This window comes from Zingiber officinale, chromosome 7B (assembly GCF_018446385.1).
Source record: "Zingiber officinale cultivar Zhangliang chromosome 7B, Zo_v1.1, whole genome shotgun sequence".
Taxonomy (NCBI): Eukaryota; Viridiplantae; Streptophyta; class Magnoliopsida; order Zingiberales; family Zingiberaceae; genus Zingiber; species Zingiber officinale.
The window spans coordinates 92,576,087-92,598,915 of record NC_055999.1 but is presented as its reverse complement, the minus strand read 5'-3'; the positions used below and the strand labels follow the sequence as shown (position 1 = coordinate 92,598,915).

The window sequence follows — 22,829 nt, the reverse complement described above, 5'->3', positions numbered from 1 at the left end:
ATAAATTTATATTAGTTATTAACTTAAATAATTAATATTTAAAATATTTGTTATATTACTAAGATTATAAATATATTAAAATTTATAATATTGACAATTTCATAACAAACACACAATTAAACATTTAAAATTTCAAAATACATAACTCCATCATACAATTTAAAGATGCCACAACCACTAAAGTAAACATACATTTAAATAACCACAATAACATTGTAATACTAAACAAATCAATATTTAATATTCTGGAAAATCAACTCCTAATAAACCACCGAAATAATCATAAAATTTACCGGAATCATTCAAAGGATCTTGAGATCCTTGTCCTTCTTCTTGAGACGAATTGATCCTAGATCCTTCTCCTTGATATAGACCTGACCACGGTTCGGAACCGACGGTTCGACGGTTCGGAACCGCCGGTTCGACGGTTCCAGGCAGGTCGACCCTTAACCTTAACCGCCCAAGACGGTTACGGTTCACGGTTCAGAACCGCCGGTTCACGGTTCGGTTCACGGTTCGTCACGGTTCAAGATTAATATGTTAAAAAAAATTAAAAATTAAAAATTAAACATTAAACATTAAAAATTAGAAATTAAAATTTATTAAAAAAAGGGCTTGCACTTATTTAAGTTGCCTACGTATCCCTTTAGGGGAATCAAAGCCCACGTAGTTCTTTTACATTTTTATCCTTTTACATTTTCATTCACTTTCATTTCCTGTTCCTGTCGTATTTGTTCCTTCAGTATCAAAATCTTCAACTTCGTCATCTGAAAGTTGCATTCCTTGGATTCTTTTCTCCGCTCTGGTCCAATCGTCTAGTAATGCTTGGGCTTCCAATGAGTCGGGAGACAAAGTTGATCGTCGTTCATCTAATATGTTGTCGCTGGCACTGAACGTCTGCTCCACAGCAACAGTTGACACTGGACAAGCTAAAATTTCTTTTGCGATCAAGGAGAGAACGGGAAAGCTTTGAGTCTTCTGTGACCACCACTTTAAGATATCGAAGTTTTCGCTATCTGCTTCATTAAAATCAAAAGAAGTCGTAAAATAATTCTCAAGTTCCTGTGTGGAACTTGAGGATCCCCGTGGACGTTTTGTCCGTTCTTTTAATAAGAGTTGTGCTTTTGTAAGTTTTAAATTACTACTAGTAGTTTGTTGAATTTCAGAAATATTAATTTGTGTTCCATATTTTGCATAATATTGATTATAAATATCATATAAATAAATTCTAACATTATATATAATATTAGCTGGATCAGAGGAAGAAGAATCTTTAATTGGAATTAAAGCATCATAATATAAAGTTAACATTTCTTGTAAAACTTCTAATTTAAATCTAGGATCTAAAGCAAATGCAATTAAATAAATTTCAGGAATTAAATAAAAATATTTTTCCCATTTAGTTTTCATAGCTAAGATGCAAGGAGATAAAGATTCATTATTAATATGTTCATTTAAAACTAATACTATATTAGAAAATATTTTAAAACTAATTGAGTGGGATAATAAACACCGGAAAGTTGTTCGGTTGCATCATTAAATACTTTTAAAATTTCACAAATACTACTACAAATATTCCATTGTTGTGAAAATAAATATATATTAGTATTAGTGTTTTGTGCAAAAAATGAACATAATAATTCTTTATATTGAAATGAATCTTGTAATAATTGGTATGTTGAATTCCAACGTGTTGGTACATCACGTGGAAATTTTTTAGGTCTCATTCCATTAATTTTACAAAACCTACCCATTGTTTCATTATAGCTGGATGAGACCATAAATAAGAAATTACAATTCTAATTGGTTTAATATAACTTTCTAAAATTTTAAACCATCTTGAACACATAAATTTAAAACATGGCATACACAACGAATATGAAAAAATAAACCTCAATAATAGGTTGACAAACAAATTTTAGATCATCTATACAAGCGGTATTAGAACTAGCATTATCTAATGATATTGAAAATATTTTATGAGTTAAACCATATTCTTCTAAAATTAAACATAATAATTGTGCGATATTATGAGCATTATGTGATTCATCAAAAACTCTATAAGCTAATAATCTTTTTTGGAGGTTCCAAGAGTTATCGATCCAATGGCAAGTCACACCCATATACGAATGTGTTTGCCAATGATCACTCCAAATATCGGAACATAAAGAAACTTTATTATCTAATTTACTAAATTCATCAATTAAATTCTTTTTTCCTTGTTTTACTAATTTTTTAATTGTACGAGTAAGTGTAGTCCTAGGAACACGTTTAGCACATGGATTAAGAGATTCTTTACAAAAATCTTCAAATGTGCATTTAGATCCAAAACTAAAAAAAAGATGTTCTACGGAAACAAATTTAGCTAATGATTCTCTTAATTTATTATCCGAATATAAAAATAAACCGGAATCGGTACTACCGCTAGTTGAAGAAAATCTTGATAATTGTGTTTGAGAATGGTCGAGTCCATATTCCGTCGGGTGCTTCGTTTCTACATGTCGTTTCAACGACCCATAGCCGCCGCCGGCTTGGAATTTGTAGGAAGCATTGCAGTGCTTACATTTTGCACGCATTTCTCCCGACGGAAGAGTGATCTTCTCAAAATGTTTAGTAAAAATAGAAGACTTTAGAGGAGGAAGTTCCCGAACCTTAGAAGTAATTGCATCGGTACTTCCTTGTGTGTCGGGTGTCGGATTCGGAAGATGCTCGATCTCATCATCGGTGGATTGAATGTTGGGGTCCTCCTCCTGCGGATTCATTATTTGCTTTCCCTTCCTAGCTCGAGATGATGCACCTCCGCGGCCTCCTTCCATTGTAATTGAAAATTGAAAACGAAAGCGTGTAGAGATTAGAGAATACGAAAATGAGATTAAGAGTAGAGAAGATGTGTGTGAAAAATGATGAAATAAGCTCTCTATTTATAGAGTTTTGATAGTAACGGACACTAAATCATAGCCATTGATCAAAAAACGGTCAAATGATCCTAACCGTTGAAAAAAATACCTAAAAAATCCTCCCAACGGCTACGAACCGCCGGTTAACCGGCGGTTCAAGCCGTTTAAAAAAAAAAAAAAAAAAAATTTGCGACTGAACCGCCAGTTCAACCCGCCGGTTAACCGGCGGTTCGCCGGTTTTTACACCTAATGAACCGGAACCGGCCCGGCAACTTGCCGGGTCGGTTCCGGTTCGACCCGGTTACGGGCCCGGGCCGGGTCCGGGCCAGACCCGGCCCGGGGTCGGGTCTACCTTGATATGGAATTGATTGATATTTTTGGTTTTCAGTCTTCTTTTGCATAATTCTGACTTGTTCACCGCGAATAAATTCACGCATTATCGGATCAGCAATGATATTCAAATATTTGAATAAAATTTTATTCTCTTCCTTGAACATAGCAACATTGGTACTTCGATCCAACGCCGCAACAAGTTCGTCATTCTGTGAAACCATTTTACTGAATTGTTGTTCATTCTTTCTCTTCAGTTTTGCTTTCTTCGCCCAAATAGGTCATTTAGTTAAAGTACCACCACTGTCCGAATCAGTGATGTTAAGATTAAACGAAGAGACATGTGGAGATGAAGGTGAATAAGCATCTTTCTCGAGATTATATGATTGAGAATAATCAGCTTGAGCAATTTGTCGTTGCATTCTCCTAGATGCAGCTTTGACGTTGTCACTATTGAATTTCTCAATACCTTGAAGAATGCTCCACATATGTCCAAATTTGAAGCCCTTTGAGTAATTAGGGTCTTGTACTAATAACATTTGAGCACGATTGATCTGTAAGAAAATAATACAATTATGAAACAAAATTAATAACTAAATTAGATATTGAAAACAACTTGGATAGTCTACAAAAGAAATAATGAAAACAACTTACAATATCTTCCTTTGATGCTCCACTTGGATTCAATTCTTCAATTTGTCGTATGCAACCCTTTAATTTGGAAACAATAGCAATGATAGTATCCATTTTTTTTTTTAATGATCTTCTCAGTCGCTCTGAATTTTTAAAATTTGGATCTTGATTATACTCTATCTCAACTCTTGCCCAAAATTGATCCTTTTTTTGGTTGATTCCTATGATTGGATTTTGAGAGATATGAAGATAAACATGACATAAATGTTTATCTTCTTCGACTAAGTAGGATGATGAACGAGAATTCGAACTCATTTTTTTCAAGAGTAAAGGTGCATTGTGATGGTCATGTCTAGTATGCCATTATATAGGAAAAAATTATGTGCATTGTATAAGATTTGTGTGTGCATTGTGATGTCCCGTCACCTGCAAAAATAATAGTGTTATGTGTGCATTGTAATGTCTTATCTCCTGAAATAATAATAATAATGTGTGCATTGTGATGTCCCTTCATCTACAAAAATAATAATGTTGTGTGTGCATTGTAATGTCCATCTCCTGAAATAATTATCATGGTGTGTGCATTGTGATGTCTCGTCGCTTGCAAAAATAATAATGTTGTGTGTGTATTGTGATGCCCCATCTCCTGAAATAATAATAATGGTGTGTGCATTGTGATGTCCCTTTATCTGCAAAAATAATAATGTTGTGTGTGCATTGTGAATAATAAATTATAAGATGGAAAATAGAATATTCTAAAAAATATTTCTTTTAGTGTAGGAAATGGTGTGTATTGGTTGGAGTTGGAAAAATTTTTGATGCTCAAATGACACCAAATTGATATTGAAAGTGTACCAAAATAGGTTTTGTGATTGGAGATGATCTGACGCTTCGTCTGTAGTTGAATATTAACTTACCATTGCCCTATTTTATTAGAGCATAAGATAAATTGAATATTTTTTTCAAATATACGTGATTCCATATTATATCATAAATCAAATATTTTATTCCTTAAATATTTTAAATTCTACCATTAAATATCCCATAAATTAAATATTTATAGGACCTATCTATTAAATACCCACTATCAAATATTCTAAATTCCATCGTTATATATATATATATATATATATATATATATATATATATAAATAATGAGAGAAATCACCAAATATCCTCCATATCCCTTTCTAATGGGATATTTGAGATAGCGAATATTTAGAGAAATATTTGTTTCAAATAAATCTCATATTAGAAAGAAATATTACGAAGGAGATTTGAAATCAAACTCGTGATTTATCTCTTTATTTTTTAATAAATAAATTAAAAATATATATTTAATGATGAAATTTGAAATATTTGATAGTGGAGTATTATAAATATTTGATTATGAGATTTGAGATATTTAAGAAATGAGATATTTGATTAATGATGTGGATATAAGACCATAAATATATGAGAGAAATATCAAATGCTCTTAGCGGGATCACAAGGGAGAAGCTATGCTTTTTATAATAGTTAAAAGGCTGGACTACAAGTCTACAACCAAAGATAGCTCTTATGTGAGGCATTTGTCTCAAGGTAACAATAATTTATATGGAAAAGATGAGGTGTTTTACATCTCTTGAAATTAATTTTAAGATCTATTAAAACAAACATCTATGTCGATATAATTCTGTCGATATAATTCTACCAACTTGTAGGGCATTTAACTTTTAATAAAATCTATTGCCTCATGTCTAGAATCGTTAATTTGGATTGTGTCCGTCAGATTGACCTATCTCGTCAAACAATTTAAGTAAATTTGGTTGGAATTTTATTAATTCAAGTCCACCGTGGGTCGACCCACCTAGGCCCGTAATTCGTTTAAGTTAGCCCGCGACAGACTTGGATTGACCTACAGATTAAGAAACACATGTACGTTAAATTTTATATCAATTTATTATTTTTTATTATAATTTAGAAAGAAAAATAATATTTTCAATCGCACATAAATTTCTGGATAATTTAATTGATGAAACATTTATAAAAAAACATCAAAAATATGAAACCTTAATAATTTTGAAATTTTAATAGGCTCATGACCTATCTAATCCATAATCCGTCAAAATGATGAATTAGTACCACCATGTCAAATGACTGACCACTGTAGACCGATCCGTCCCACCCCGGATGAGTAGTCAGCCAGCTCTACCCGTGCCAAATCCAATGCTTTGGATAGAGTCTAGATAACGGGAGGATTATGACATATCGGCACGTTACGGTGGCTACTGGCTCCAACTTGCCAAGTTCTTGGCTTGCCCCGTGCCAACCCACACGAAACCCACCAATTATTTCGAGCTAAAACTAAAACCGAGACCAAAGGAACCACCGCCTGCTCCTCTTCCTTCCACCCCATCTCCTCTTTTTCCTCTCTTCCTTATATTTCTCCGATCACCGTCACGACGATCTGACCCCGGCGGCCTCGGATCCAGGAGTTCTTAGATCTGGAGGTTGTATTCAGGTGATGACCTTTCCGTCCTTTCCTTTAGCTTGGATTGGTATCTGGGATAATTTCCATAAATGTTCTCCTATTTCTCCCGTCTCGATGTTTTAGTTATGATTGAAAAGAGCGCGGCTGTAGTTTTAGTCATCGATCGATGCAGTATTTATGATGAAGCGAATTGATGTCTTAAGGTGGAATTTTTGAAGGAAAAAAAAAAAGAAAGAAAGAAAAACTGGGTGTTCTCTTCTTTTCCTCCCTCGCTAAACATTACATTTAGGAAATTTTTTCATCTTTTTTTGGCATGATATTCTTGTACGGCAGGTGATCAGAAATATAGATGGTATATAATGCTGTCTTAAGTGGCTTTGTTCAAAGGAACGAGGGTGGAAAGAGGGTTTGGGACCTCCTTGAGATAGGAATTTGGCTTGAGAATTGCAAGGATGATGGTGGATTCAGGTCTAGCTGTGGAGCGTCAAGCTACCGCCAATGTATCCCCTGAAAAGGATCGTGAAGTAAATGGCGATTACACAAGTGGAGGATGGAAAAGGTAGGCCGAAACCAATTGGTTGTACTCTCCATATGATCATTTTGTATATAAAAGTGGCGCCTTAGTTGATTATTCTTTCTGTTTAATGAAACTGCTTTGTTTATATTCTCTTTATAAATATGTTTTGAGAGTTATTTGATGCTCCCATGATTCCATCATGGAACTGCTCAAAACTGCGCATGAATATTTTCTAATACTTAAGTTCTTCTCCCTTATTGTAGCTCAGTAAGATGAGAAAATTTTGGCGCATGGATAATCTCAGTTTTTAATTTTTTACTCTTATCGCACTGTCCTATTCCACACAAGGCAGAGTATAATAGACAAGTTGAAATGATCAGAGTTTATTGTAAGAAGTAGAGGGAAGACCAGAAAAACTCTATATAATGTAATTATAAATTAGAAGTGATTTGAATATCTAGATATTATTATAGTGGTATTGCCTTAGAATTCAATTGTGGGGTAAAATACACGTTGTGAAACCCAAGTACATGGGACTCACAGATGTTGTCACTACCTTTCTTTGGCTTTGCCTTCACTAGGAATTCCTAGAGGAAGGACATATGGGCATTACAAAATAATGAGCGCAGTAAGTTTTATATTTTTTCTTTATGTTTCTTAGTTACAACCAGTAGTAAATTTCTATTATCTAACCTCAATACTTATGGACTAAAATATCTCACTCTATGTCCTGGAAATTCCTTATAATCAGCATATTATCTGGATTTTGTGTATATATTTCATCTTAAGGATTGTTTGCAGCATGGATGCAAGTTGGCAGTGTGGATATGCTAGCTTTAAGGGGAAAAGGCCAAGCATGGAAGATAACTATGATCATAAATCAGCGGAAATTGATGGAAATTTGATCAGCCTTTTTGGAATATTTGATGGTTTTGTTCATTCTATATATATTTTTTAATTTCTATTTATTTTTGAGTATGGAATATTGTCATGTAGACAATTTCTATTACAGGACACGGCGGTCCACGTGCTTCTGAATATTTGAAGGAACACCTGTTCAACAACCTAACAAAGCATCCACTACTCATGGTGGATACAAAAGTTGCAATAAGTACTAACAATCTTGTCAAGTTGCTTGTTGGTTTTGTAGTCTTCTATAGGCAATTTTCTGTGCAGTCTTTTTCAATCTTTTCAGCTTTCTACTCTAAATTTGCAGGCGAAACATTTAAAAGAACTGATTCAGACTTCCTAGCATCCGAAAGTAATACTACCAGAGATGATGGTTCGACAGCCTCTACTGCTGTTCTGATAGGCAAACAATTATTTGTAGCTAATGTGGGTGATTCACGTGCTGTAATATGTAAGGCAGGAAAAGGTGACTTACAATCTTGATCCTTCTTTCTTTCCTTTCTTTTTACTGGAACTATGATTGGAAAGATTTATATTTGTCAACCTGCACTATACGGTACTTACTAATTATAGCACTAGGCACAAAAGAGGATTAACGGCCTGATGAGATTAACGTATCCCTCTTTGGTCTCTAGAAGGATTGACATTGGTTTTTGTTTTAATCATTGTTGTGGAACCTGATTAATTGGTGATTCACCTGTAACTTGCCAATTCCATTGCTGAAATTGCTTTTTAATCTCTTCCTAGAGATGGCAATAACTGATACCATTTAAATAGTTAATGAATTATTTTCTTAATGAGTTTATGTTAAACTTGCTACTATCTTAGCATGCTATTGACTAAAATTGATGTGGGCATTTTCAAAATGATAAATAAATTCAATAGTTTACAAAAGATAAATTGATTAGAGTTGAAAGTGTGAGGGATAGGACACGAAAAGAAAGGAAAATTTGTGTTAATCTAACTGAAAGTTATTATAGATTATCAGTGGTATAGTCTTGCATAGACTTTAATGTAGGGATAAGATTCATGTAGTTGATCATAAATGGTGCTAACAAGCTTGAGTCTTTATATGATGTATGTGTCTTTTTTCAATCTACTTGTCATCTGGATTTTTTGCCGGCATTTGATTACTTCTATGGAAGAAGAGATTGCCATGCTTATTGTTTTTGGGAAAAGATCTTCATGATTCCTATAAACTTTCAAAATGATAAATAACTTCAATAGTTTACAAAGATAAATTGATTAGAGTTGAAAGTGTGAGGGATAGGACAGGAAAATTAAATTTGGGTTACTTTGATGCAGGAGAATTCGAAGATTTATTATTATTATTATTAGTAATTTTTAGTTTTTGGTAATTTTGGGTTTTTTGGTATTTTAGTTATTTTTGGTAATTTCTATCATTTTGTATTTTTTTTTGTATTTTGAGTCCGTTTAGGAATTTTAGAACCGTGTGTCTTATAATAATTTTTTATTTCTTTTAAAATTTCTTTCTTTTCTTTACAAGTTAGGAATTGAGGTCTATATATTCGGATTTAATTCCTTTCTTTGTGTTTTAAGGTTTAGAGTCTATATAAACATGTGTTTAGTTGTTTGAGGAATTAATCCTCCGTCATTAAATAAAATTTTCTTTTTTCGAGAAAATTTGGAGGATGACGGTTTTCTCTTCTTTCCTTCTCCTCAAACCCCCTTCTTGTCAGCTCATAGGATAATCGCTGCTCGACGTCAATTGGTATCAAAGTAGGCAGGTTCCAATTTGAGGAAGTTGAGCATCAGATCTAATAGAAGGTCATCATGGTCGTGCAAGGCAGGTTTGAGAAAGTCTCGAACCATGGTCGTAGTACCCAGGACGAGATAGAAGATTTATGTAGACAAGTCACATATTTAACCCAGCATGTAGTGGTAACAATGCAAAATCTTAATGATGGTGAGGTACGTGGTCGAGAGGATTGACATGGAGACCTTAGATTTCGAGTTGATCTACTTCTGGTTCATCACAGACAAAAAATTTTATTGATTGGATTAACAAAGTGGAGAGGATCTTCAACTATAAGCAAGTTTCAGATTGGATGAAGGTGAAGTTGATTGCCATCAAACTCAGGAATCTAGCATTGTTGTGGTGGGAGCACTTGTGGCGCTCACGCGATAGACAGGGTAAAACCAAGATCAAGGATGGGGAGAAGATGAAGATCACCTTTTACGAAGATGATTTGTGGCGCTCCTTTTGGGTACACTCAAGCTTTGTTCTAGGGACGATTAGGTTTCGCCATGAAAAATAATAGCTTCGACGCTCGAGATGACCGGGACAAATTCGAAGATGATTTAGAAGAGGAATTTGATCTATAAGAAATTAAAGAGGAATTTCGATATCAAATTGGAGACAAGACCGAGATGATTAGCGAGCCGGTATATGACGATTATGGAGCGGACAAAATGCTTGATGATGATCCTTTATTCGTTCTGAATTCATGTTCTGTCCAACAAGGTTATTTTGAACCTTTATCAAATTATATCAAGTAACTGATTGTATGAATCGATCTACAATGATGACGAAGTTGACGAGGTGCAACAACTATTTTCACATTGTGCTGAATTTATTCCAGAAGATCTTCCTCCTAAAGTATCCTTGCGATTGTTGTTTCCAGCATTGCCGTCATTCTTTGAAAGCAAGATATTGTATAGGGATGATGAAACCACAGGTACTCCATCGCCCCCATATTTGAGGAATGCGTTGCTCCACTTGTAGATGGTTATTCCAAGGATACAATGCTACTGTTCTCGCATATGGCCAAACGGGGTCAGGAAAAACGTACATCATGGGTACACCATGGGAACTGCATGTAAGGATGGTTCTCAAAATGGTCTTATTCCTCAAGTTATTAATTATTTATTTAGCAAAGTTGAGGCTTTGAAGAATCAAGCAGAATTTCAACTGCGTGTCTCATTCATTGAGATATTGAAAGAAGTGAGAGATTTGCTAAATAGTTCATTTGTCAGCAAAATTGAAGCTGTCAATGGACATTCTGGGAAGCTGACAATGCCCGGGAAGGTTCTAGTGCGGATACGGGAGACATCAAATGGTGCATAACATTGGCTGGATCAATTTTTGTTAGCACTCAAAAGGAGATGGCTTCATGTCTAGAACAAGGTTCACTGAATCAAGCAACTGGAAGTACAAATATGAACAATCAGTCAAGTCATTCCCATGCCATTTTCACAATCACATTGGAGCAAATGTGCGAGATTGGTCCAAATATCCCAGTTGAAGGCACCATCATGGAGGACATGAATCATGAATATTTATGTGCAAAACTGCACCTAGTAGATTTTGCCAATTTGGTGTCAGATCATCTTCCTCCCAGACTACCATATGAAACTATTCTAAACTTGAGGACGAGTTCTTTCAACCCGGGGTGACTGATGCAGGAGGATCCGAAGATTTTTTTATTATTATTTTTAGTAATTTTTATTTTTTTGGTAATTTTGTATTTTTTTGGTATTTTTGGTAATTTCTATTATTTTGTATTTTGAGTCCGTTTAGGAATTTTAGAATTGTTAGTTCGTTAATAATTTTTATTTCTTTTAAAATTTCTTTCCTTTCTTTACAAGTTAGGAATTGAAGTCTATATATTGAGATTTAATTACTTTCTTTGTGTCTTAAGGTTGAAAATCTATATAAATATGTGTTTAGCTGTTTGAGAAATTAATCCTCGGTTATTAAATAAAATTTCCTTTTTTCGAAAAAATTTGGAGGACGATGGATTTCTCTTCTTGCCTTCTCCTCCAACTCCCTTTCTCGTCTGTCAGCAGGATAATTGCTATCTTGGCCGACGTCATAATCTAACTGAAAGTTGTTATATATTATCAGTGGTATAGTCTTGCATAGACTTTAATGTAGGGGGTAAGATTCATGTAGTTGATCATAAATGGTGCTAACAGGCTTCAGTCTTTATATGATGAATGCGTCTGTTTTCAATCTACTTATCATCTGGATTTTCTACAGGCATCCCTTCTATGGAAGAAGAGATTGCCATGCTTATTGTTTGTAGGAAAAGATCTTCATGATTCCTATAAACTTTCAAAATGATAAATAAATCCAATAGTTTACAAAGATAAATAGATTAGAGTTGAAAGTGTGAGGGATATGACAGTAAAAGAAAATTTGTGTTAAGCTAACTGAAAGTGATTATATATTATCAGTGGTATAATCTTGCATTGACTTTAATGTAGGGATAATATTCATGTAGTCTATCATAAATGGTGATAACAGGCTTGAGTCATTATATGATGTATGAGTCTGCTTTCAATCTACTTATCATCTGGATTTTCTGCAGTCATTTGATTCCTTCTATGGAAGAAGAGATTGCCATGCTTATTGTTTTTAGGAAAAGATCTTCATGATTCCTATAAACTTAAATACAACCCTAAATAAATTACTTGATATGAAAAATCAAATTTTTTTTTTTAAATTAATATTGTGTTTCATAAATTTTGTACTCTTTGTTGGTTAATTACAATCATATACTTGACACTAATTGATGTATGCTACAGCATACGATGCATTTGGATTCTCACTTTATATTTCAGTTTCATGTTTTATCTCTCTCCTGATTTTATCATGTAAAATACCTCTCCTTCACAAGCTGTTAAACTAAATAATCCTTGGTTGTAGCAATTCCTCTCTCTGATGATCACAAGCCGAATAGAAGCGACGAGCGCAAGAGAATTGAGGATGCTGGAGGAATTGTCATGTGGGCTGGTGAGTCTGCTAGCGTTTTGGAAATATGTTTTTTGACGCTGTCATTGTGATTACAACTTTAGCAGCTCTGCAGTTTGGGGTTAATCACAATCACTAAAACAGTTCTTTTAGATATCATCACAGAGGTTCCTGCTCTGTATTCTGCAATGTGACATCTCTTCACGAAATCTGTCCATTAATTGCACTCTGATTATTTTTTGAAGGAAACTGGTTGCATTCAAATTGAAAATTGACTTTGGTCGATTGTGTACACTCATAGGTACCTGGAGGGTTGGAGGCATATTAGCAATGTCTCGAGCATTTGGCAACCGCCTTCTGAAACAATTTGTTCTAGCAGAACCAGAGATTCAGGTATTCCATTGTACTACAGAAACTTAGTTGAACTTTTTCCCACATGGGCTTTTTAGTTCTATAAGATTTGTGCACATATTTTATGGCTCTGAGATTGTCTAATATTATAATAACAAGACGATTATCCACACCTGCTGTAAGTTAGCAGGGTGCCCCATGGAGAGAGAGAGAGAGCCCCACATGGGGTAGGCGCAGAAAAACCTCCGCACGGGTGCTGACCAGAGAGATGGGGGAGGGGCTGTGCACAACTCAAAGGGAAAACTTTGCAAGAAAAAAGAGAAGAAAAACATTTTTTTTTCCTTCTAAGAATGGCATGTGGCGTGCTGAGCTAATAAAATGGACACACTTTAATATATAGTATAATAGTGACAATGTTGATCTTTGCATAAGCAATACATCATGAAATAACTTCCAAGAAGTTTGCATGCTTTGTTGTATGTTCCATAAATCTCTGGTACACAATAGCAATCCGTGAGACTGTTTGCATTTGCAAAAACATAACATAACCTAACATTTTTTTGCATGCAACTTAAACAAGTCTCCATCCTTCTGTCAGGAACAACTGGTGGATGAAGAGTTGGAATTCCTGATTTTGGCTAGTGATGGGCTTTGGGACGTCGTGCCAAACGAGGTTAGATCCACTTGTTTGAAAAATATTTATCAGAATATCTTTGGCCATAATTTTATTTTTTTCATTTTCTAATTCCACCTCAGAGGATAGCTGCTTTGTATTAACTCGCTGCATTACCTGTTTTTACAAGGGTTATCTTTAAGCAAAATGCATATTTGAAGATGAATTTTATCCTATCCATTTTATTCCAATACCGTACCTCTGCCCGTGTGATTCCATTCACAGTAGGCACTATTACTGTCTTTTAGAAATTATGGGTCCGTTTTCAACGCTACAGGATGCAGTTTCACTTGTGAGAATGGAAGAGGAACCGGAAGCTGCCGCTAGGAAGTTGACAGAGACCGCTTTCGCACGTGGCAGTTCAGACAACATTACATGCATTGTTGTTCGATTCCTTCACGGCAGAATGGAAGTTACTCCATTATCAGTGACTCAAGATCAATGCGTTCCATGTGGAGGCTCCCAGGACGGTTGTTGAGATGCAAGTCAAAGAAAACCTACTGTGATCTATTAGATCTTGTGCTGCACCTGCCAAGCAGTAAAGTTCTGTTTTTTTTCCCTGAGTCTATCAGAAGTACTCTTTGTTTTCCTAGCTCCATTCATTAATTTATTTTTCGAGTGAAAAAGTAAAGGAACTTCCAAAAACATTTTGATGATTAATTTGTTGAATGCTCGTTTTCCCCTTGTCAATTTGGTCCGAATGATATTGACTTCTTTCTGCACAATAATTATTATGTATATGCAACAATTTATTATTTTTCTGAGTATAATATCAAATTCATTAAAAATATATGACGAGGAAGTTGATGATTACCAAAAAAAAAAAAAGTTATCTTTATACAGGTATGCAAGGTACAAATGCATCAGATGTATCGACGAAGGTAGTCGACTCGAGTCGGATGCTTCAGCTTCAGGAGTGCCTTCAGCTCATGCTTCCTGACCATCTCTCTCGATATATTGAGATTCCCTGCAATCTCTCCTAAGGTTCTTTCTCCCTTGCCGTCGAGTCCATATCTTTGTCGGAGCACCAAGCTCTCCTTTGGTTTAAGTGAATCCAGCTGAAGAACCAAGCAAGTTTCTGATTACTCACCGACTAGCTAGATTTTCCATAAGCTGTTGTAGTTTCAAAAGAAGTTTAATTAATAAAACTTACCACGTCGTCAAGAGCTAGTCGTAAAAGTGCAGGTTGCCTATGCTTATCGCCTCCAACTGATCCATCTATATCAGTAATGCCATTGATGAATTCTTCTTGCGTTACGATATGCTTCGCATGGAGAGAAAACACTGGCCTTGATGTCTTCACCACATCGTTGTATCTTTCCAGTGAAATTCTTACTCGATCGGCTGTCTCTTTTTCAGTAGGTTGTCTTCCCAGCTCAAAAGATAGTTCCAGTTTACCCTTCTGGATTTCTTGTCTGACCTGCACGATCAGTAAATTAGTCCCAAACCTCGTAAGCTGCAAATTCAAAACAGTGACCTGAGAATTGCATTCACAATTACTTAGTGTGATCGTACCGACTCAATCCCGAAAGGAACTTTTGTGAAGCTTGCAAGGGTCATTGATCGGCTAATGGAATGTCGGATCCAAAAGAGGCCGTATGTGGACAGACGGAAGCCGCGCCTGGGCTCAAACCGATCAATGGCAGTGATGAGACCTCTGGCTCCAGCTTGGCAGAATTCTTGGAACTTATGTCCGGTTGCAATCTCTGGAAAATACTTGTTGATTACGAATAAAACCAGCCTGAGGTTGTGCTGCAACAGTATGAAGTGGGCGTTAATAATTCTTGAGGAAATACTCCGGAACAATTCAAGAACATATCTAAATAGGTAGAGTTAAAATGTTATTCAATCATGATATTTTTTTTATTCAGTCATAATGCAGATAACAGTCGCAATGGATTATTATTGTAGAACAATACAAGAACGTAGCTAAATATGTAAATTAACTAGAGTTAAATGCTATTCAATCATAATCATGTAGATAACAGTTGCAAATGATAATTATAGTAGATGACTGCACTGAACACAGAATGTAACCAAATCTAAAAGAACGTATTTTAATTTTTTTTTAATAAAAAAATGGGTACCTTGATTAACTTGTTCCTTGCTGCTTGGCCAACTTCTAAATGCCTTCTTAATATTGGCACACTCGTGTTAACTGCATCTGCAAGCTCGCCATAAGTTGATTCCCTCTTCAGATCCTTAAACAACTCCTCCTTCACTTGAAGTATTACCTATGGTGAACAAGGCCAGATGATTTTAATCAATGATCAATCCCCAAAAGAAAATAACATGCATGAATCTCTAGCTACCAAGGTTTAACGTGCCATTGTGTAATTTGATTGTATGACCCCCTTTCACTTACCTTGTTGATCTCTAAATATAAAACTACAAATTATAAAAAACTTGATTAATAGTTATCGCTTATTAATACCAAAATATATAATAAATTTCAATCACTAACACTACTTATAAGAACTTAGAACTTAAAATCATATCCATCAGTACTAATTAGCTAGAGATCAGATGCATACAGTAATTAAAGAATGCCATCTTTAAATCCAATCATCCATCGAGTAGGAATCTTTATGAAATAGATAAAACTCACGAGGAAAAGGGAATTAAAATCTTACCTTCATGGGTTGCATCGACTTGAAAAGCCATGTATGCTCAACCGAGCTAAGAACTGGTGGTATCTTCACCCTCTTCCAATCCAATCTGTTCAAATCGGTGGAAATGGAGTACTCCCTCACTAATTTCTCCTCATCCTCCTTCAAATCCCTCCTCTTCCGGCCGCTATTCGCCTCCTCCACGCTCTCCTCCTCCTTTCTCTGCTGCCTCAAACTCACTCTTTCCTCAAGTCCTAACCTTTTCGCCTTCTTCTTGTTCCTCACCACATTCCCCACCCCCTTCGCCTCCCAGTCCGTGAAATCCTCCGGGCTCAGCTTGTAGATGTTCTCGAGCGCGGCGGCGACCTCGTCGTAGCCCGGATCGCGTGTACAAGCATCGGCGGAGACGACGGCGCTCTTACCTCTCTCGGGCCGTTTCCCGGGGCTCTTCTTCGTTTCCTTCACGGGAGGGGAAACGACGGCCTCGGAGCAGTTGGGGCCGGGGCCTCCTTTGAAGGCCAAGACGACGAACGGCCGACGTAGCGGCGGCGAGCGACGGACCGCGAGCCCAGAGGCGCCAAACGCCGATCGGGAGGCAGAGCTGGGGACAGCGACGATTCCCATGGAGACACGCGAATGCCGGCGCTATTTCGGTGGCGCTGCTCTCCGATGATCGATCGGAAGGAGGACGCGTGGCGAGAAGGGGAGGGAGCAAGATATGTTGGCTTCCGTGGTTGGCGCCGTGGGCACGTGGGAGAATTTCATTAGTCGACGGATATTTCCCGCGAATCTTCAGCCAGTCGGGTGGAAGGCACACACGTAGGACGGTTCTGAGGCCATTCGAAATTGTAATTTTTTTGTGGTTTTTTTTTTAAATTTTTTTTTCAAATCTATGAGGGACAAGGAGTCCGTTAGTCAATTTCAATGATAAGAATAAGTTGATTCAAAAAATTTAAATATTATTAAATTTTATTAAATTAATTGGATTGCTTCATTAAATTAAGTTGATTCAAACAAATGCAACTTTAATTATATATTTTCGACAGAAATTATTTGATAAATTTCGGTGATATATTTCAAGTCAATCAATATTCCTGAAATAAAAAACATACCAACTATATTGCAATCTACTTAATAACATTTATTGATCTTTATCAACAATTAATATCTTTTTCAGAGTATTATCTGCATCCTTTTTCTGAAACGAAACAACTTGTATAAAGATTCTTATACTAAACTTTACAACAGTCTTCCTTCTTTAGCTTCACTTTACAAACAAAACCATCATAGATGAGGCCATGGCGGAATGGTCCTTGCCTCCTCAATGAGCATCTTTATCTCTTCCAAGCTTTGAAGGGCCTCGTCAGGCTCACAATGGTAAAACCTCATCTGGACCTCTTCAGTCATCGCCTGAGGCAACAGCCTTAGAAACCAAGGATGCTTCTTTATTTCAGCAATTGTTATTCTCTGTAAAATGTACCTTTTGATGAGTAACTAAAGAACTGAAATTGAACTAGTTTGCTTTTGAGGCTTTTAGAGCTACTACCTTTGACGGATCGACAACAAAAATCCTGGATAATAAATCTTTGCAACTCTCAGTGACCAGCTTAGGAATCGGATAATTAGCTGAAACAATGTTCTGCAACAAAATTAAACATCAGAACATCCATGGTATAAAACTTACACATTGATGAATTTTAGTAACAAAAAGCCAACAAGTACCTGATAGGTATCTGCAATGCCTGAGCCATCGAAAGGAAATTTCCCAACCAACATTGTATATAGAGTGACTCCACACGACCAAACATCAGCCATCTGCCATAACATATATCGAATACTTCAGACCTTTATCATACATTACTTACAAGTATCTTAAGATGAACACTTGAGAGAAGAAATAGAATGGCAAGAGAGCGAAATTTGACCTTGCCATCGTATTGTTTCCCCTTCATGATTTCAGGACTGAGGTAGGATAGCAGCAATCCCTTTCTCGAGGAGTGTTGCGAGTGAATTAACTGTTGATAAGATGAAGAAGAAACATTTATTAAGGATATGTTTGATTGAGTCGGCTAGGAATTAGAGACCACGCAAGAAAATGAAAATTGCCTTAGAGAATCCGAAGTCACCAATCTTGATGCGTGGCACCCAGCTGCCTTCGAGCAAGGCATTCTCCGGTTTGAGATCTTGGTGGCAAACACCCTGCAAATTTTTTTGGGTACGTTTAATGATCTTGTAATTTGTAAAGGTTTGATTTTTATTTTGTTTGGAAGGTGATCTTGAGGGGTTTTTACCTTGAAATGACAGTAGCTGACGGCGTTGATCAGTTGCTGAAAGAAATATCTCGACTGCACATTTAAACAAAAAGGTGAGATGCTAATTCAAAAAACTTTTTCAGGATTGTATCAGACACAGCATAATAGCCGCATTAATGGTATCAAATACAAACTACCAATTTACAATTGTTTTTTTTTTAAATAAAAACTCTGACGAACAGATTGAACAATTCAAATTTCTATCTAAAAGGAAAACTTTTGAGTTCTTGGCAAGAGTTGTGGAAAGAAAGGAAAACCTCGTCTTCGGTGAATCTCTGACACAGCTCTATGCGAGGATAGAGTTCGCCGCCGCCGGCGTACTCCATCGCGATCACCAGATGCGTAGGCGTCAACAACAACTGAAGAAACAAATTGGACACGAGTAAAAAATATCGCAAATTTCGGGACGAACAATAAGCAGAAGACGATCGCAAACCTTTTCGAATTGGATGACATTGGGATGGAAAAGCGACATGCGATTTATGATTTCCCTCTCAAGATCCTTATCAATCTGCTACGCCAGAATCGGAGAGGACGACGGAATTAGGGATTCGTTCGAAATCGCGTCGAGAAACTTCTAAAAAAAGCGCACGCACACAAAATCGCACCTTTTCGCCGCGGCGGAAGAACATCATGGCGAGCACCTCCCCGGTCTTCTTGTTCTTCATCACTCGGGCGACACCGAATTCGCCGGAGCCGAGAGTCTTCACGATCTCGTACCTTTCCATTGATGACTTCTCGAAGCAGCAGCAGCAGCAGTGCGGATCGATCGGAAGCTTGAGGGGAGAAGAGAAGAAAACGGTGCTTGGAGTGGAAGCAGACCAAAACGTTGCGGTACTCACCGCCTCCGTTTGCTATTTATAGCTGGAGATGCCTTCAAGAAAGGAAACGTCACACTTTAACTGGATTGATTCCATTCCTAATCAGAACTGAATTCGATATTCATTTGATTGCATTCCTATTCAAATCCGAAGTCGATATATTGGGAAATATCCGATTAACTGAATAGAATATGAGTTTTTTTTTTAATTTCAAATTGTCGATAGATTTTTTTTAATAAACAGAACAGAGATTATTATTATTTTTTCTTTCTTTTCAAACTGTTCTTTGGTTTTTTGAATTGCCCAAATGTCGGAACACGAGATGAAAATGATCATCTTTTGCTACACTATAAGTCTATAACACATTTGGAATACATTTATAAACAGGAAAAAAAAAGTTTTTGTTTTGACATTTGGAATAAAATTTTAGAAAGATTATTAAACTCCTCCTTTCCTGTAACATCTAACACACAGGATGAGGTAGCAGAGTAGTCTGTAGGTAAACCCGACCTCGGGCCGGGTCTAAGACCTCGGGCCGGGTCTGGCCTAGACTCGGGCTGAGTCTGGCTTGGACCCGGTTTGGACTTGTAACCGAGTCAACAGGCCGGTTGCCCATTGACCCGGTTCATCGGGTCGAATCGGAACTAGCCCGACAACTTGCCCGGCCGGTTCCGATTCCGTTGGTGCAAAATCGACGGACCGCCGGTTAACCGTCAGTTCAACATTTGAATTTTATATTTTTTACAGGCTTGAACCGTCGGTTAACCGACGGTCCGGGAGAGGGGGGGTTTTGGGTACTGTTAGGATCATTTGATCGTTTTTTTATCAATGACTATGATTTAGTGTTCGTTACTATCAAAACTCTATAAATAGAGAACTTATTTCATCATTTTTATACACATCTTCTTTACTCTTAATTTCAATTTTGTATTATTTACACGCTTTCGTTTCAAATTTTCAATTACAATGGAAGGAGGTTGTGGAGGTACGTCATCTCGAGCTCGAAAGGGAAAGAAAATAATGAATCCGTGGAAGGAGGACCCTAACATTTAATCCACCGATGACGAGATCGAGCATCTTCCGAATCCGACACCCGAACACACAAGGAAGTACTACTTCTAAGGTTCGGGAACTTCATCCTCTAAAGTCTTCTATTTTCACTAAACATTTTGAGAATGTCAATTTTCCATCGGAAGAAATGCGTGCAAAATGTAAGCACTGCAATGTTTCCTACAAATTCTAAACCGGCGGCGTCTATGGGTCGTTGAAACGACATATAGAAAAGAAGCACCCGACGGAATTTGGACTCGACCGTTCTCAAACACAATTATCAAGATTTTCTTCAACTAGCAGTAGTACCGCTTCCGATTTATTTTTATATTCGGATAATAAATTAAGAGAATCATTAGCTAAATTTATTTTCGTAGAACATATTTCTTTTAGTTTTGAATCTAAATGCACATTTGAAGATTTTTGTAAAGAATCTCTTAATCCATGTGTTAAACGTGTTCCTAGAACTATACTTACTTGTACAATTAAAAAATTAGTAAAACAAGGAAAAAATAATTTAATTGATGAATTTAGTAAATCAGATAATAAAGTTTTTTATGTTCCGATATTTAGAGTGATCATTGGAAAACACATTCGTATATGGGTATGACTTGTCATTGGATCGACAACTCTTGGAACCTCAAAAAAAGATTGTTAGTTTATAAAGTTTTTGATGAATCACATAATGCTCATAACATCACACAATTATTATGTTTAATTTTAGAAGAATATGGTTTAAGTCATAAAATATTTTCAATATCATTAGATAACGCTAGTTTCAATACCGTTTGTATAGATGATCTAAAATTTGTTTGTCAACCTATTATTGGCGGTTTATTTTTTCATATTTGTGTATGCCATGTTTTAAATTTATGTGTTCAACATGGTTTAAAAATTTTAAAAAGTTATATTAAACCAATTAGAATTGTAATTTCTTATTTATGGCCAGATCCATCTATAATGAAACAATATGGTAGATTTTGTAAAACTAATGAATGAGACCTAAAAAATTTCCACGTGATGTACCAACACGTTGGAATTCAACATACCAATTATTACAAGATTCATTTGAATATAAAGAATTATTATGTTCATTTTTTGTACAAAATACTAATACTAATATATATTTATTTTCACACCAATAAAATATTTATAGTAGTATTTGTGAAATTTTAAAAGTATTTAATGATGCAATCGAACAACTTTCCGATATTTATTATCTCACTGCTCAATTAGTTTTAGAAAATTTTTCTAATATAGTATTAATTTTAAATGAACATATTAATAATGAATCTTTATCTCCTTGCATTTTAGTTATGAAAACTAAATGAGAAAAATATTTTTATTTTATTCCTAAAATTTATTTAATTACATTTGATTTAGATCCTAAATTTAAATTAGAAGTTTTACATGAAAGAAATGTGAATTTTATATTACGATGCTTTAATTTCAATTAAATATTCTTCTTCTCCTAATTCAATTAATATTATATATAATGTTAGAATTTATTTATATGATATTTATAATCAATATTATGCAAAATATGGAACATAAATTAATATTTATGAAATACAACAAACTACTAGTAGTAATTTAAAACTTACAAAAACACAACTTTTATTAAAAGAATGGACAAAATGTCCATGAGGATCCTCAAGTTCTACACAGGACCTTGAGAATTATTTTACGACTTCTTTTGATTTTAATGAAGCAGATAGTGAAAATTTCGATATCTTAAAGTGATGGTCACAGAAGGCTTAAAGCTTTCCCGTCCTCTCCATGATCGCCGAAGAAAATTTAGCTTGTCTAGTGTCAAATGTTACTGTGGAGCAGACGTTCAGTGCCGGTGGCAACATATTAGATGAATGACGATCAACTTTGTCTCCCGACTAATTTGAAGCCCAAGCATTACTGGACGACTAGACCAGAGTAGAGAAAAAAATCTAAGGAATGCAACTTTCAGATGACGAAGCTGAAGATTTTGATATTGAAGGAACGAATATGACAGAAACGGGAAATGGAAGTAAGTGGAAATGTAAAAGAATAAAAATGTAAAAGAACTACGTGAGCTTTGATTCCCCTAAGGGTATACGTAGGCAACTTAAATAAATGCAAGTCATTTTTTTAATAAATTTTAATTTATAATTTGTAATGTTTAATTTATAATTTATAATTTTTAATTTTTTTAACATAATAATCTTGAACCGTGGTGAACCGTGAACCGACGGTTTCGAACCGTGAACCGTAATCATCTTGAACCGTTAAAATTAAGGGTTGACCTGTCTAGAACTATCGAACCGGCGGTTTTGAACCGTCGAACTGACAGTTCTGAACCGTCGAATCGTCGGTTCCGAACCGTTGGTTCGGTTCAGAACCGTCGTAATATGAGTTTTTTTTTTTTTTATTTTCAAATTGTCGATAGATTTCTTTTAATAAACAGAAAAGTGATTATTATTAATTTTTCTTTCTTTTCAAACTGTTCTTTGATTTTTTGAATTGCCCAAATGTCGGAACACGAGATGAAAATGATCATCTTT

The 22,829-nt window shown here is 35.6% G+C and overlaps 4 protein-coding genes across 4 annotated transcripts; 1 reads left to right on the top strand and 3 right to left on the bottom strand.

Moving 5' to 3' along the window:
• Positions 1-3,508: 3,508 nt before the first annotated feature.
• On the bottom strand, positions 3,509-3,974 carry LOC122004542. The gene is made up of 2 exons (XM_042559413.1): positions 3,882-3,974; positions 3,509-3,781 (listed from the first exon to the last, which is right to left on the bottom strand). The coding sequence occupies exons 1-2, from the start codon at positions 3,972-3,974 to the stop codon at positions 3,509-3,511; spliced, it is 366 nt and encodes a 121-aa protein (XP_042415347.1).
• A 2,194-nt stretch (positions 3,975-6,168) lies between these two features.
• Positions 6,169-14,190, top strand: LOC122006269 (probable protein phosphatase 2C 52). Its single transcript, XM_042561713.1, has 9 exons — positions 6,169-6,363; positions 6,667-6,892; positions 7,652-7,779; positions 7,863-7,961; positions 8,067-8,225; positions 12,432-12,518; positions 12,778-12,869; positions 13,426-13,500; positions 13,778-14,190. The coding sequence occupies exons 2-9, from the start codon at positions 6,786-6,788 to the stop codon at positions 13,976-13,978; spliced, it is 948 nt and encodes a 315-aa protein (XP_042417647.1). The 5' UTR covers positions 6,169-6,363; positions 6,667-6,785; the 3' UTR covers positions 13,979-14,190.
• Positions 14,067-16,820, bottom strand: LOC122006267 (RNA polymerase sigma factor sigE, chloroplastic/mitochondrial-like). The gene is made up of 5 exons (XM_042561712.1): positions 16,134-16,820; positions 15,588-15,734; positions 15,016-15,252; positions 14,654-14,920; positions 14,067-14,558 (listed from the first exon to the last, which is right to left on the bottom strand). The coding sequence occupies exons 1-5, from the start codon at positions 16,731-16,733 to the stop codon at positions 14,364-14,366; spliced, it is 1,446 nt and encodes a 481-aa protein (XP_042417646.1). The 5' UTR covers positions 16,734-16,820; the 3' UTR covers positions 14,067-14,363.
• A 407-nt stretch (positions 16,821-17,227) lies between these two features.
• On the bottom strand, positions 17,228-19,347 carry LOC122006270 (serine/threonine-protein kinase SAPK7-like). Its single transcript, XM_042561714.1, has 9 exons — positions 19,030-19,347; positions 18,858-18,932; positions 18,679-18,780; positions 18,401-18,454; positions 18,216-18,308; positions 18,035-18,124; positions 17,832-17,924; positions 17,656-17,748; positions 17,228-17,576 (listed from the first exon to the last, which is right to left on the bottom strand). Exons 1-9 carry the CDS (start codon positions 19,147-19,149, stop codon positions 17,394-17,396), a joined length of 903 nt encoding a protein of 300 aa, XP_042417648.1. The 5' UTR covers positions 19,150-19,347; the 3' UTR covers positions 17,228-17,393.
• Between the last annotated feature and the right edge of the window lie 3,482 nt (positions 19,348-22,829).

Excerpts from the sequence above, each read along its gene's own strand:
- LOC122006269 (XM_042561713.1), top strand. The coding sequence starts at position 6,786 with ATGATGGTGGATTCAGGTCTAGCTGTGGAGCGTCAAGCTACCGCCAAT. Across the intron at positions 6,893-7,651 it reads ACAAGTGGAGGATGGAAAAG|CATGGATGCAAGTTGGCAGT; the intron begins GTAGGCCGAAAC and ends GATTGTTTGCAG. Across the intron at positions 8,226-12,431 it reads AATATGTAAGGCAGGAAAAG|CAATTCCTCTCTCTGATGAT; the intron begins GTGACTTACAAT and ends CCTTGGTTGTAG.
- LOC122006267 (XM_042561712.1), bottom strand. The coding sequence starts at position 16,733 with ATGGGAATCGTCGCTGTCCCCAGCTCTGCCTCCCGATCGGCGTTTGGC. Across the intron at positions 15,253-15,587 it reads CAAGGAACAAGTTAATCAAG|CACAACCTCAGGCTGGTTTT; the intron begins GTACCCATTTTT and ends ATACTGTTGCAG. Across the intron at positions 14,921-15,015 it reads TTCCTTTCGGGATTGAGTCG|GTCAGACAAGAAATCCAGAA; the intron begins GTACGATCACAC and ends CTGATCGTGCAG.
- LOC122004542 (XM_042559413.1), bottom strand. The coding sequence starts at position 3,974 with ATGGATACTATCATTGCTATTGTTTCCAAATTAAAGGGTTGCATACGA. Across the intron at positions 3,782-3,881 it reads GAGCATCAAAGGAAGATATT|ATCAATCGTGCTCAAATGTT; the intron begins GTAAGTTGTTTT and ends ATTTTCTTACAG.
- LOC122006270 (XM_042561714.1), bottom strand. The coding sequence starts at position 19,149 with ATGGAAAGGTACGAGATCGTGAAGACTCTCGGCTCCGGCGAATTCGGT. Across the intron at positions 18,309-18,400 it reads TCAGCTACTGTCATTTCAAG|GGTGTTTGCCACCAAGATCT; the intron begins GTAAAAACCCCT and ends AAAAATTTGCAG. Across the intron at positions 18,125-18,215 it reads GTGACTTCGGATTCTCTAAG|TTAATTCACTCGCAACACTC; the intron begins GCAATTTTCATT and ends TCTTATCAACAG.